Source organism: Pseudorca crassidens, chromosome 3, assembly GCF_039906515.1.
Source record: "Pseudorca crassidens isolate mPseCra1 chromosome 3, mPseCra1.hap1, whole genome shotgun sequence".
NCBI classification, from domain to species: Eukaryota; Metazoa; Chordata; class Mammalia; order Artiodactyla; family Delphinidae; genus Pseudorca; species Pseudorca crassidens.
In genome coordinates this window covers 169,554,030-169,567,678 of record NC_090298.1, presented here as the reverse complement: position 1 = coordinate 169,567,678, position 13,649 = coordinate 169,554,030, and the positions used below count along the sequence as shown (strand labels likewise).

General features: G+C 51.5%; 2 protein-coding genes across 12 annotated transcripts in view; one reads left to right on the top strand and one right to left on the bottom strand.

Annotated features, from left to right (window-relative positions):
* ZFR2 (zinc finger RNA binding protein 2) overlaps positions 1–13,649 on the bottom strand; it is a 108,802-nt gene that overhangs the window by 62,556 nt on the left and 32,597 nt on the right. For 6 of the 9 annotated variants that reach the window (XM_067734209.1, XM_067734204.1, XM_067734205.1 and 3 more), the window contains 2 exons: positions 10,833–10,922; positions 4,827–5,059 (listed from right to left, as the gene is read on the bottom strand). The gene's annotated coding sequence lies outside the window, so the exon portion shown is untranslated. The remainder of the gene's footprint in view (positions 1–4,826; positions 5,060–10,832; positions 10,923–13,649) is intronic. The other 3 variants (XM_067734212.1, XM_067734210.1, XM_067734211.1) reach the window with 1 other exon arrangement.
* The window catches only part of ATCAY (ATCAY kinesin light chain interacting caytaxin), a 36,966-nt gene that overhangs the window by 14,189 nt on the left and 9,128 nt on the right, over positions 1–13,649 (top strand). For all 3 annotated transcript variants that reach the window (XM_067734225.1, XM_067734224.1, XM_067734223.1), the window contains exons 3-8: positions 1,918–1,976; positions 5,159–5,380; positions 6,731–6,916; positions 7,341–7,443; positions 9,050–9,181; positions 9,847–9,933. In XM_067734225.1, the coding sequence (XP_067590326.1) occupies positions 1,918–1,976; positions 5,159–5,380; positions 6,731–6,916; positions 7,341–7,443; positions 9,050–9,181; positions 9,847–9,933 (789 nt within the window). The remainder of the gene's footprint in view (positions 1–1,917; positions 1,977–5,158; positions 5,381–6,730; positions 6,917–7,340; positions 7,444–9,049; positions 9,182–9,846; positions 9,934–13,649) is intronic.

The following is a 13,649-nucleotide window of genomic DNA, read 5'->3' as shown; positions in this document are numbered from 1 at the left end:
CCTGCATTGGCAGGAGGATTCTTAACCACTGCACCACCAGGGAAGCCCTTCATTTCCTTTGGACCTCTGCTCTATTTTGACTTTTGACCTCTATGAGAGCAGGGCAACATCTGATTCATTCTTTACTGCCAAGACCCTCCAAGACCTCCAATGCACCTGGAAGGTAGTGGTTACTCAAAGAACATTCGAAGCATGGTGAATGGGAGAAAGATGGGCGGGGTGGCGGGTGCGGAGGAAGAAGCATGGATAGATCTCACCCTACAGAGGGTGCCAGCTCATGCCCTACAAGGAACAGAGGTGATGGAATGAATGGTTTTGTTAAAGGAGAAGAAAAAGCATTCTACTGTCCTTCCCCATCTAACCAGCTCCCATTCCAGCTGAGCTGGCACTGCTGAGTTGCAGAGATGAATTAACGCTGCAGTGCTTCCCTGAGCCAGCACACCCTGCAGCTAGAGCCTGTGACAGCCCCATGCACTCTGAAAAATTATTTCCCTAGGGAGCAAAGGAGCCAGAGCACGTGGGTCAAAGTCAGGAGGCATGAGCTGTGGTCCAAAAAAAAAACCAGTCTGGGCATGGCCAGAGAAACAGGTTTTATTTTGCAAATTCGTGCTCCACTAAGCATTAAAGGGGCACAGATGTATAGCTGGCTGCCTTTCTTTTTTTTAAAAAATTTACTTTTTAGAAGATTTAGGTTTACAGAAAAGTTGCAAGAATATTACAGAAAATTTCCATACACCTCCCCACACACTCAGCTTCTCCTAAATTAACATTTTACATTAGGCTGATACATTTGTTACAATTAATAGACTGATATTGATACACTGTTGTTAACTGAAGTCCAGAATTTATTCAGATTTCCATAGTCCTTTTCTCCTGATATCCTTTTTCTTTCCTAGGATCCCACCCAAGTTCCCATGTAACATCCAGGCATCATGTCTCCTCAGGCTCCTCTGGGCTGTGACGGTTCCTCAGACTTTCCGTGTTCTCGATGCCCTTGACGGGTCTGAGGAGGACTGTGGCCAGAGATTTTGTAGAATCTCCCTCAGTAGGAACTTGTCTGCTGTTTTTCTCACGGTTACACTGGGACGCTGGGTGCTGGGAGGAGGACCACCTGTGAAGGGCCGTCTCATCCTTCATCTCGGGGTGGCTGCCGGCAACGTGACTCATCACTGCTGGTGTTGACCTCGGTCCCCTGGCTGAGGTCGTGCTGCTCAGGTGTCTCCACTGGAAGGTCACACCTCCCCCCTTCCCATACTGTCCCTCTTGAAAGGAAGTCACTGTGCCCAGCCCACACTTACAGAGAAGGGTGTTACTTTCCATCTCCTTGAGGGCAGAATATCTACAGACATTATATGAAATTCTTCTCTGCAGGAAAAATTTGTCTCTTCTCCCTGTATTTATTTATTCAATCATTTATTTATATCTGTATGGACTCATGGACATTTTATTTTAAACACTGGCTCACAATCCAATATTTCATGATATATTTTGTTGGTCAGACCAGTCCAGCATTGGCCAGAGAGAGCTCTTTCAGTTGTCTGCTATGTCCATTGGACAACTTCTGGCTGCGTTAATAGCAACAATTCATCGGAGACCAAACCCTGCGGGGTCAGCCCATGAAGAATGCTGCTTATATTCCAAATATAATATAGATGAGACCCTTTTTCTCACTGGGCCTCAGCTTTCCCCGTCCCCACCCCCCCCAAAAAAAGGCTTAATATTTATTAGATGATCCAATGGGAGCCCTCCAGCGCTGATTGTTTATGATTTTCTGTGCTCGCGAGCAGATGTATTTTGTTCCAACAGTTTCTCAAAGCTAAACAGATTTTGTTGGTGTCATTTTGTCTGAACTCCACGCTCCTGTGGCTGGACTTGTGGGGCCTGGTGGCTGATGTCCGCTCCCGGCTGGGTCTGCAGGCCACTCTCGGAAGAGACGGGGATGGACTTGCTTGGCAGTGCCACAGAAGACACATCCTGTAAGTTTCCATGCATGCAGAAATGGGCACACGGTCTGGGCTGTGCCCAGCACTATAACTGTAGAAATGTCAGAGGTCATGCTTCCTGGGTGGAATGTCAGGGAAGGGGGTTGCTCTGCTCCAAGTCCTGCAGGGAAAGCAGTGTGGTTGTGGGCCAGAGACGTGTGTGGGCGCCATCATGAAGTCAGTTGCTGTGTGTCCTTGAACTAGTTGCTTAGCTTCTCTGTGCCTCCAATTCCTCATCTACTAAATACAGGTAGTGAGCCTCCCACAGAAGGGGCATGCAAGGATTAAACAAGATGATTTGTGTAAAGTGCCCAGGGGATGCCAGGCACAAAGTCAGCCCTGGGAGGGCTTTGCTGCCCTGAGCACTCAGGAGGGCTCATGGCTCTGAGGATCCAAAGCCCCAGACTTTGAGGACAGGGGGACCTGGGGCAGCCAGAGAAGCTGCCTCAAACATGTGTTCTCCTCGATGACACCTCCTGGCAGAGTTCTGCTGAGGGTCCCCGCTCTGCCTGCATTTCCCCCATGCAGCCCATCACAGAGCCCACCCTACAGGGGAAAGACTGCCCAGAGAGGGTCAGCCACATCCCTGAGGTCACAGAGCAGTGAGAGCCATCTCTGCCTACCCCTGTACCACACTATGCCCATGAGCCAGGTAGGGGGACCAATTTGTTCCAGGTTTCTGGGGCCAATCTGGGTAGTTGGTCACCCTGGAATACCAGCCCTTCTTCCTGCCTGAGCACATGGGCTCTGCCTGGTGTTGTCACATTCCCATAGGGTAACCTTGGGCAAATCCTTTCACCCCTCTGGGCCTCCATTTCCTACTTCTGTAAAACGAGGAGTGTGTAGTAACAGTACCCGACTTCCTAGGTGTCACTGGCTGAATGATGACCCCCAAAGATATCCAGATTCTAATTCCAGGAACCCCTGAATGTTCCCTCACATGGCAAAAGGGATTTTGCAGATAGGATTAAGTTAAGGCACTTGAGATGGGGAGATGTGATCACTAATTTTATGTATTCACTTGCCTGGCCCATGGTACCCAGCTATGTGGTCAAACATAATTCTAGATGTTTCTGTTGAGGGTGTTTTTTTAGATGTGATTTACATTTAAATTCATGGACTTTGAGTAAGGCAGATTGCCTTCCATTGTGTGGGTGGGCCGTGTCTAATCAGTCGAAGGGCTCAGGAGGCAGGAGGAAAAAAAACCTCAGGTGTGATTCATCCCAGGGCAAAATTCCTCTCCAGCTGTGGACCTATGAAATCAGGCAATGTCTCTGCTTCCAAAACACGATGGTGGGATGGACATAGAATAGATATTCTCATTCCAAATGGGAGAAATTGGAAGGAAGAAAGGGGTCACGGGTCCCAGCAAGTCTGAAACTTGTTCCAATAGGTTTTAAGCCTGGAGAACCATCTTCTTTGGCTCAATGCCCTATCCTCCAGGTCCATGTGGTGGCATACTGCCGCCGTGCTTCCTTGTACCTTTAGTCTTACTGCCACCATGCTGTGACCCACAGCTTGACCCCATCAGGAAGAGTAGCAGTATTTTAAATCAAGCACTCCTGATTCACTGCTCCTAACACACTTCCCGTGAAAAAGGCAGAGTGAGTTGAGAAGCCTGGGGTCGGATCCTTGGGCAAGTCTCTGCCTCTATGTCCGCGTCTGTAAAATGGGTAACACTTCCCACCACACAAGGTCATGGTGAGAGCTAGAAATCATGCCAGTGCCCCGCACATAGCAGGCACTTGATAAATGTGACTGCTGTGTTTTTATCATTTTCTGCCAAAGCGAATGTTTCTATCCCAGTGTCTCCTGAAGCAGTTACCTCTGACCTGCTTAGGGACCGAGAGATTCAAAGTGAAAAAAAGTGAGATTCAAACTGAAAAAAAAAAATGTGGTCCATTTAATTATGGATCAATGGGGGCTTCTTTGGTGGCGCAGTGGTTAAGAATCCACCTGCCAGTGCAGGGGACACGGGTTCGAGCCCTGGTCCGGGAAGATTCCACATGCCACGGGGCAACTAAGCCCATGCGCCACAACTACTGAGCCTGCACTCTAGAGCCCGCAAGCAACTACTGAGCCCACATGCCACAACTACTGAAGCCCGCGCGCCTAGAGTCCATGCTCCGCCACAAGAGAAGCACCGCAATGAGAAGCCCGTGCACCGCAACGAAGAGTAGCCCCCGCTCGCCACAACTAGAGAAAGCCCATGCGCAGCAACAAAGACCCAACGCAGCCAAAAATATTAATTAATTAATTAATTAATTAATTTAAAAAATTATGGATCAATGAATGTCTTCATCCAATAAAAGAGGGGTAGGAGTCTCCTACTAGTTTATTTATTTTGTCCTCAAAGGCCGTGTAATGAAACAGGGTAAACCTGAGGGGCTGGCTCTGCTCCGCAGGCTGTCAGATGGGGGGCAGCCCAGGAGGAGAAACCACCTTTTACAAGGAGACCAGAGTCCAGGCTAAGAGTCTTTAGGAGGAAGCGGTCTAAACCATGGGGAATATCCATCCCAACAGGCTTCAGAGTGACATGGGAGGATCCTGCCCTTCTGTGCCTCAGTTTGCTCATCTGTTAAAGGGGGCAATAGCAAAGTTGGAACGTGAAAACGCAGGGGAGAGCTTTGCAGAGTGTCTGGCTTACATTACACGATCACTAAAAGTTAGTTGTTAGAGTTGAGCATCACAGAGAGGCCAAAAGCAGAACGTGAACATTCTCTGCCAGCCTTAGCCGGAAGAAACAAGACTCGCAGATATTGGTAGGTCCAGAGCACACCATCTGGAACCCAGGCTGCCCGGGGTCTAATCCCCACATCATTGTTCAACCTTGACTCGACTCACCTGTGAGTCCCATTTTGCAGATGGTAAAAGTGAGTCAAGCTCAGAGCAACATGGCACTGCAGGGTCACGGAGCTGGTGAGTAGCGAGGTCAGGCTCTGAACCCAGGTCTGCCCTACGTCCAAGCGTCCGCCCTTGACCTCCACGCTAGATGGTTATATTAACCGCTGCCGCTGCCGTGAAAGGATGTCCTCTGACTTCTAACCACTCCCTCAACAGGGCGGAGTGGATCTCCACTGGGTTGGGAACAGGAGAGGGGGAAGAAGAAAGAAAACAGCAAAAGTGACTGATCTTGTTTCGCTTTTGTTTTTTTCTGTTTTCCTGTTCCCCCACAGCCCCTCCCAACACTCTGAACTTCAACGCGGCTCATCGTAAGCGGAAGACGCTGGTGGCCCCCGAGATCAACATCTCCCTGGACCAGAGCGAGGGCTCCCTGCTGTCCGATGACTTCCTGGACACCCCCGATGACCTGGATATCAACGTGGATGACATCGAGACCCCAGATGAGACCGACTCCCTGGAATTCCTGGGGAACGGCAATGAATTGGAGTGGGAAGGTGAGGTCGCTCGTCGCACCTGCCCAGCCCCCAAATCGGACGCCAGCGCTCCCTTTGGCTTGGGGACCAGCTGACCAGAGCCCCCCTCCTCCATCCCCGTAGGCTCAAGGGGGACAGGTCTTCCAACCCGGGGCTCCCAGGACAGCTCCTGGGACTCCACGCACATTTTCTCATGGACTTGTAGACTTTGCTGGGAGATGTGTCTTTCACCCGATTCTCAAAGGGGACTGAGACCAGAGGAAGGGCCTCCCCCTGATTCCACAGGTGTTTGTGGAGGAGGTCTTGATTGCTGTGTAGGGGGCGGCAGGGAGATCGGGCGGGGGCGTATCAGGAATAGACATTGCCTGCCTGCTCGCGTGGCCATCGGAAAGCCAGGCTCTGGGTAACGGCAAAAATGTACACAAGATAATTGCACCTGGTCGTCGGTGCTGTGAGGGAAACGAGGTGATGGGAGAGGGCAGGGGGTTCTCACTGGGGCAATTCAGCCCCCTGCCCCCAGGGGACACTGGGCCATATTTGGGGACACCTGTGGTTGTCATGACTGGGGGAATCCTGGCATCAAGTAGGTGGGGTCAGGGAGGTGGCTCCACACCCCACAGCGCCTGGGATGGAGGAGGGGGCTCCACAGAGAATGACCGGCCCTCAAAGGTCAAAAGTGCCCAGGCCGAGACTCCTTGAACCAGGCTACCTGGGGGTGGGGAGGCCTCTTTGCAGGGTTGCCGGGACAGGCCTCCCTGGATGCGTGTTATTTGAGCTGACATGCCAAGGCAAGAGCACAGGTCAGAAAGGTGGCGGTGGCAGTGGCCATGGGGACAGAAGCAGAGCCACAGCACTTGCTGGGTGGATGTGGAATATGAAGGGGAAGAGGGCATTGAAGGTGACACCTGGGTGTGGGGTCTGAGCAGCTGGGAAAACGGCCAGGCTATTTTCTGAGGCGGGAAGATCGCAGGATGACGGGTGGGAAAGAGGCAGATATTTCAAGCATGGTTAAGAATCCTGAGAAGCCCAGAGAGGGAAAGAATGTGTGCAAGGTCACACAGCAAGAGACGGGCTCTACCCAGGCCAACCACCTGACTGAGCACTTTCCTGTGTTCCACGGCTTGGGGAAAGAAAAATTATTATTTAGGCGTGACTCTGGGACTCCCAGGTCCTCCATCTCGTCCAGCAGCCCCAATCTAACACCGTCTGTCAGCAAAGGGTAGGATGAGTGGTTTCGCCTCTGGCCTGGGGAGAGAGGAGAGGGCTCCGTGGCCACAGGCGGCAAAGGTAGCCCAGAGAGGGAAGCTGGGATGAGGTGTCCAGACTCAGGTGTCCCTTCCGCTCACCTTCCACCCCCCCTGCCGCTTCCAGATGACACCCCCGTGGCCGCCGCCAAGAATATGCCTGGGGATAGTGCAGACCTGTTTGGGGATGGCTCGGCCGAGGACGGCAGTGCCGCCAACGGGCGTCTGTGGAGGACAGTGATCATTGGGGAACAGGAACACCGGATTGACCTGCACATGATCCGGCCCTACATGAGGGTGGTGACCCACGGAGGTAAGGCCACACCCCTTGGGCCCCCTCCCGGCTCCAGCAACTGGAGGCCCATCAGTGGTCCTCTCTGGACCTCAGTCTCTTCTTCTGACCCAGGGGGATGTTAAATTAAGCCCTAGTGTCCGGGTGTGCAGGGGTGAAACTCGCAGGGGGGCAAGGCCTAGACGTGCCGGATGCACACCGGAGATGTCTACGAGGGTGGCTGGCGTCCCCCACCAAAGGCGGAGACAGGTCAAGCGTTGGCTGGCTTCTCCAGCCAGGCTGCTGTGACTCAGAGCTGTACCCTCTGAGTGTGCGCAGTGGGTGGGAAGGGGCTGGCCAGCGACGAGGCCGCTGCATGGGGCAGAGCAGGGGACGGCTCAGAGCTGGGAGACGGCTCTACCCATCTCTGGTTGGGGCTGCTCACTCACTGGCCGCCTCTCCCCAGGGTACTACGGGGAAGGTCTCAACGCCATCATCGTCTTTGCCGCCTGCTTCCTCCCAGACAGCAGCTCCCCCGACTACCACTACGTCATGGAGAACCTCTTCCTGTAAGTGGCCCACCCGCTCCGTCCCAGCTGCCCACAGTTCTGAGGGTCCCACCCGGTGGGCAGGACCATGCTGCAAGAACCACGTTGGGTGGGGGGCTCTGCCCGGCACCAGGGAAGGGCTGGGCCGCCAGCAGACCTGCATCTGAGTCCCCTGCTCGCCCGCTGGGCCTCACGGGTGCAACTGTCATCATCCCTAGCAGTTATGGAGCATTTACTACGTGGCAGCCACGAAGTGAAGGGCTTGGTGTGTGATAACGAATTCCACCCTCGACAGGACCCTGTGGATTAGTTATGTTGCCTCCCATTCTGTGGCTGCAGAGCCTGAGGCACAGAGAGGTTAAGTCACTTGCCCAAGGACACACAGGTACAGTTTTATTATGATGGAGACAGATAATATGGATAAAGCGCCTGGCAGATGACAGCAGGAACTCAGCAAATTGTTATCACCCTTATTATCATCATTACGAAGATTTCCTTCTTACACAGCGGGGCGCGGGGCTTGGATGCCAGGTGGGGCCAGAGGACAAGGAGGTAGCCATGGAAGGTCAGATCGGAAAGTGGCCTGAGATACCAGGGAGCCCAGTCTCCCCAATCTACAGATGGGGAATTAGAGGCTGAAAAAGAGGAAAGGATTCTTCTGGGACTTCCCTGGTGGTGCAGTGGGTAAGACTCACGCTCCCAATGCAGGGGGCTTGGGTTCGATCCGTGGTCAGGGAACTACAACCCACATGCATGCTGCAACTAAGAGTTTGCATACCACAACTAAGGAGCCGGCGAGCTGCAACTAAGGAGCCTGACTGCCACAACTAAGACCTGGTGCAACCAAATACATAACTAAATATTAAAAAAAAAGAAAAAGGGGCTTCCCTGGTGGCACAGGGTTAAGAATCCGCCTGCCAATTCAGGGGACATGGGTTTGAGCCCTGGTCCAGGAAGATCCCACATGCCGCGGAGCAGCTAAGCCCGTGCGCCACAACTACTGAAGCCCGCACACCTAGAGCCCATGCTCCGCAACAAGAGAAGCCACCGCAATGAGAAGCCCGCACACTGCAACAAAGAGTAGCCCCGACTCGCCACAACTAGAGAAAGCGCATGCACAGCAACGAAGACCCAACGCGGCCAAAAATAAATATATAAAATTTTTAAAGAATGTTGTTTGAAAAAAAAAGAAAGGATTCTTCTGAAATCACTTAGGGGGAGACAGGGCTGGGACAGACCCCAGGTCCCTAATGTCTGGTGCAATGGACTGTTGGCTGTGGGTGCCTCTTCCCCAGGTGTATCTGGGGCTATTGAAGCCCACCTCCCAGAATTATTGGAGACCATGCATATAAATCGCTTAGCATCTAGTAAGTGCTCAATAAAATAGTAACTACTACAATCACTGTGCCCACTGACACAAATTTGGGGTGGGCTGGGGTCATCCCCCACCCTCCGCTCGGGCCGGGTATGCCAGGACAGCCAACAACACCTGAACAGGTGTGGCTGGCAGAGCCAGGGCAGGCGGAGGCAGAAAGGGCAGGTGCCCCAGGGGTTCAGTCCCGGGAACTGGGCTTCCTGACTCTGAGCCCCTCCGTCGGGTCCTCTGTCGTCTGCGTCCCGTGACCAGGTACGTCATCAGCAGTCTGGAACTCCTTGTGGCCGAGGATTACATGATCGTGTACCTGAATGGTGCCACGCCTCGGCGGAGGATGCCCGGCATCGGCTGGCTGAAGAAGTGTTACCAGATGATTGATAGGAGGTGAGTAGGTGGGGCTGGGGGACCTCCTCGGGATGCAAGGGGTCCTGAGGTCCCTCTGAAAGGTGTGTAGTGGTCAGCTGGGGCAGCTGTAACAGAGCACCAGACTGGGTGTCTTAAACAATAGATACGTGTTGTCTCCTAGTTCTGGGGGCTAGAAGTCCGAGATCAAGGTGTCTGCAGGGTTGGTTCTTTCTGGGGCCGTGAGGGAGCATCTCCCCTGTGGACACTTGTGTGCAAATGTCCCCTTTTTATAAGGACACCAGTCATAGTGGATTAGGAGCCCACCCTACTCCTATATGACCTCACCTTAACTAATTTCTCCTACAATGACCCTCTTCCCAAATGAGGGGGCTGCAATTCAACATGCCCATAATAGGTACTCAGAACCATGGGACCCCAGAAAAATCTTTCAGAAATGGGAGACGGTGTGGCCACGAAGTCAAACGCTCAGACTCTAAATTAAGAGAGACTGGAGACCAGACATCAGCTCTGCCACCTGCAAACTCTGCGAGGGGGCTTAGCTTTACCGAGATTCCACCTCCTCCCTGCCAATGGAGATAAGCATAGCGCCTCCTAGGCACAGAGAGAAGGTAACACCGGTTAACTGCTCCCTCCCCGGGGCTTTCCCAAGGAGCCCATCTTGCTTCCTCTGTCTCCCCACGCAGATTGCGGAAAAACCTGAAGTCCTTAATCATAGTCCACCCATCCTGGTTCATCCGCACCGTGCTGGCCATCTCCCGCCCTTTCATCAGGTAAGATCATGACCTGTGCCCGGATAGCCACCTGGGTTTTTGTGTGTCTTATTTTTTAATCTGCATTTTCCAGCTCCTCTCTGATGAATCTATATTGTTGCGTTAAACAGTTTAAAATCATATGTATTGTTATTTAGTGTCGAATATACATCACGGGGTGGGGGGGTAGGGAGGTGGGAATAAGTAACAACCAGCTCTCCCATATTGAATGTTGGATCCCTTTTAAAGTTTACAACCACAGCCCTGAAAGGTTGACTTGGCCGTGCCCGTTTCATGGATGAGCAAACTGAGGCTCAGAATATTCCAGGGAATCACCCAGAGTCACACAGCAAGGTCACCAGCCCACCACACGCCCTCAGAAGGAAGCCCGGCTCCATCCACTCTGGAATCTGTGAGGGAGGGGCATTAGGACGGCAGGAGGGTCTGACCCACTCCTGCACCATGATGTGGTAAAACGATACATGTGTGTTTTGGGGGTGCCCGAGACTACCCTCACGTTTGATGATTTACCAAGAGGACTCACAGAACCCAGAAAAGCTGTTGTGCTCAGGGTTATAGCTAATTACAGAGAAAGGATGAACACTGAGATCAGCAGAGGAAACAGGTGCATATGGGAGTCCGGGAGAAGCCAGAGGGAGCTTCTGATTGCCCTGTCCCAGTGGAGTTGTACCCAAAGCCCTTCGTTCTCCCTGCAATGACGTGTGACCACGTGTAGGAAGTACTGCCAACAGAGAAGCTGACCTTGGTGTCCAGGGTTTCCACCAAGGCGTGGCCACACGGGGATGGAGTGCCCACGCAGCTCCCTTAGTTCCTCAGTAACTGATATGATGGCCCAAGACCCCACCAGGAAGCACATCTTTGGCACAGACTATGGGCCCCGGGTAAATGAAGACGCTTACCAGACGGGACATTCCTAGGGCTTAACAGGTGACCTCCTGTGAGTCTCAGGGGCTGGTTCTTTCTTTGGAATGTGCAGGAGATAGAAGCACCTGGACACACAGAGCAAGTGAAACAAAATTAGTCATGTTAAACGCCCCCTCATCAATCACATAAAAGTAAATGCACATTTAATGTAATATAATTCAAAACATTGAATTAAATGAAGACCCTTCATTTCCACGTTCCCAGTGAAGGATCTGTGATGAGTTTAATAGACGGGGTCAAACTTTGACTTGAGAGCATCACAGCGCTGAGGCAAGGAGGCAACTTCAGATGCTCTGTTCAGTGACTCCCAAGCACTCTCAGACATTTGAACATTAGTGAAATCAGGCCTTTAATACACTAATTATGGGTCATTTGTGCTAATGATGATAATTACCGGGCAAAACGGTAGACACACACTTCAGCCTAACAGAATTGCCTTCTGTCCTCGACATCCCGTAATTTGGGAACCGAAATTTGCCTTGAATGCAGATAATTCTCTCACTTTAGGTTGCTTTTCCTAGTTTTATTTTATTTTATTATTTTTTTGGCCATGCTGCACAGCTTGTGGGATCTTAGTTCCCCAAGTGGGGATCAAACCCGTGCCCTCAGCAGTGAAAGCGTGGAGTCCTAACCACAGGACCGCCTGGGAATTCCCTGGGTTGCTTTTCCTGTGGTGAATTTCAAAGGTCTCATTTTGAGCTTTCAGGGAAATAGGAGGGGAAAGTGGAGTAAAGTAAGCTTCCCTGTTTAAAAGCCGAGGGAAGTGGAGACAGATTCTGAGCTGCCACCTGGCCCTAGCCATGAGGTTCTGTGATTGTATCTCAAAAAGAACTCCTGTTTATTCCCCGATGATCTAAACATGGGCATGTGCCTCGCCCTGGACTGGAATTCTCCCTCCCGAGAGCCCTGCTTCCCAAGACAGAGCTCAGCTCACAGGCAGACAGCATCGTCACGTGGAAACCGGGTACCCATTTCCGACAACGGACATGGCAGCTTTACCATGGCGTCCTCACGATGTGATCTCGCCTGTATTTATAGCCCACTGCTCAGACCACAGGTGTCGCCCCTGTGTCCCCTAAAAAAACCTTTGCAACCAATCAGATCATCCATCCTCAGAGCCTCCCAGACCCGGGGTATTCAGGTAGAGTCGGTCTGAGACTCACTCCCTGTCCCTGGGCCCTTTACTTTTCTGTCACACCAACTGGAGGAAGAACTCATGTTCCAAGAATAATTTTTTTTTAATTAAGAAAATAAATTCCGGGACTTCCCTGGTGGAGCAGTGGTTAAGAATCCACCTGCCAGTGCGGGGGACACAGGTTCGAGCCCTGGTCCGGGAGGATCCCACATGCCACAGAGCAACTAAGCCCGTGCGCCACAACTACTGAGCCTGTGCTCTAGAGCCCGTGAGCCACAACTACTGAGCACGTGTGCCACAACTACTGAAGCCCACACTCCTAGAGCCCGTGCTCCGCAATGAGAAGCCCACGCACCGCAACGAAGAGTAGCCCCCACTCGCCGCAACTAGAGAAAGCCCACGTGCAGCAACGAAGACCCAACGCAGCCAAAAATAAATTTTTTTAAAAAGAGATGATTCTTTAAAAAAGGAAAAAGAAAATAAATTTCAGGGACTTCCCTGGCGGTCCAATGATTAGGACTCTGCTCTTTCACTGTTGAGGGCCCGGCTTCAATCCCTGGTGGGAGAAATAAGATCCTGCAAGCTTTGTAGCTCAGGGAAGGAAGGAAGGGAGGGAAGGAGGGAGGGAGGGAGGGAGGGAGGGAGAGAGAGGGAGAGAGAAAGAGAGAAAGAAAGAGAGAAAGGAAGGAAGGAAGGAAGGAAGAAAGAAAGAAAAGAAATTTCTACTGCACAAAAGCGGTGGGGTTTATTTATTCCGGTACACATGGCCGCTTTGTGACTCTCTGTGGGAAAACCGTCTATCATTCCCTGATCAGTTACCAGTGGCCTCTGCTGATTAACCCGTGTATTTTTCTCTTATGGACACTGCGAACTGTAACATTCCTCATGGGTCTCCGTTTTTGCTGGGTGCCGGAAAGTTTGAGCCGAATTCTTATCTAATCTCTAAAATTAGATGTAAAACTTCTTGACACAGTTTTGTAACTATGTGACTCTATCTTACTTTTTTTCTTTTCTTTATTGTTATTTGATTATTTTATGACTTAGCGTCCTGTTACATTCTCTTGGCCTTATATTTCTCATCGTTAGAAAAACTGACGTGAGGGACTTCCCTGGTGGTGCGGTGGATAAGACTACGCACTCCCAGCGCGGGGGGCCCGGGTTCCATCCCTGGTCAGGGAACTAGATCCCACATGCATGCCACAACTAAGAGTTTGCATGCCACAACTAAGGAGCTTGTGTGCTGCAACTAAGGGGCCCACCTGCCGCAACTAACACCCAGCGCAACTAAATAAATAATTTTTTTTAAAAGGGAAAAAAAAACTGATTTGACCTTGAAAAAAGTTTATTGGACATTTTACCAAAATTAGGTTTAAGGTAAATTTAAAAAAAATAATCACGAGTTCAAAGCAATGCGCTGGTGACAAAGCACCTCAGTGGGTAGCAGACAGCCAGAGCTGGGGTTTGGACCGGAACAAGTCATTCATTCCAAAAGAATGTGGAATGAATCAGCAGTCCCCATGTGCATCTGTCTCGTGACCAAATGACTACTGCTGCCATCCAGGCAGTGGCGATTGTGCCAGAAAAGCATTCTTGGGAAGATTCACACAGAAGAGCAACTCCTGGGGAGGATGGGGCCTGGAGTCTAGCAGCATCTCTT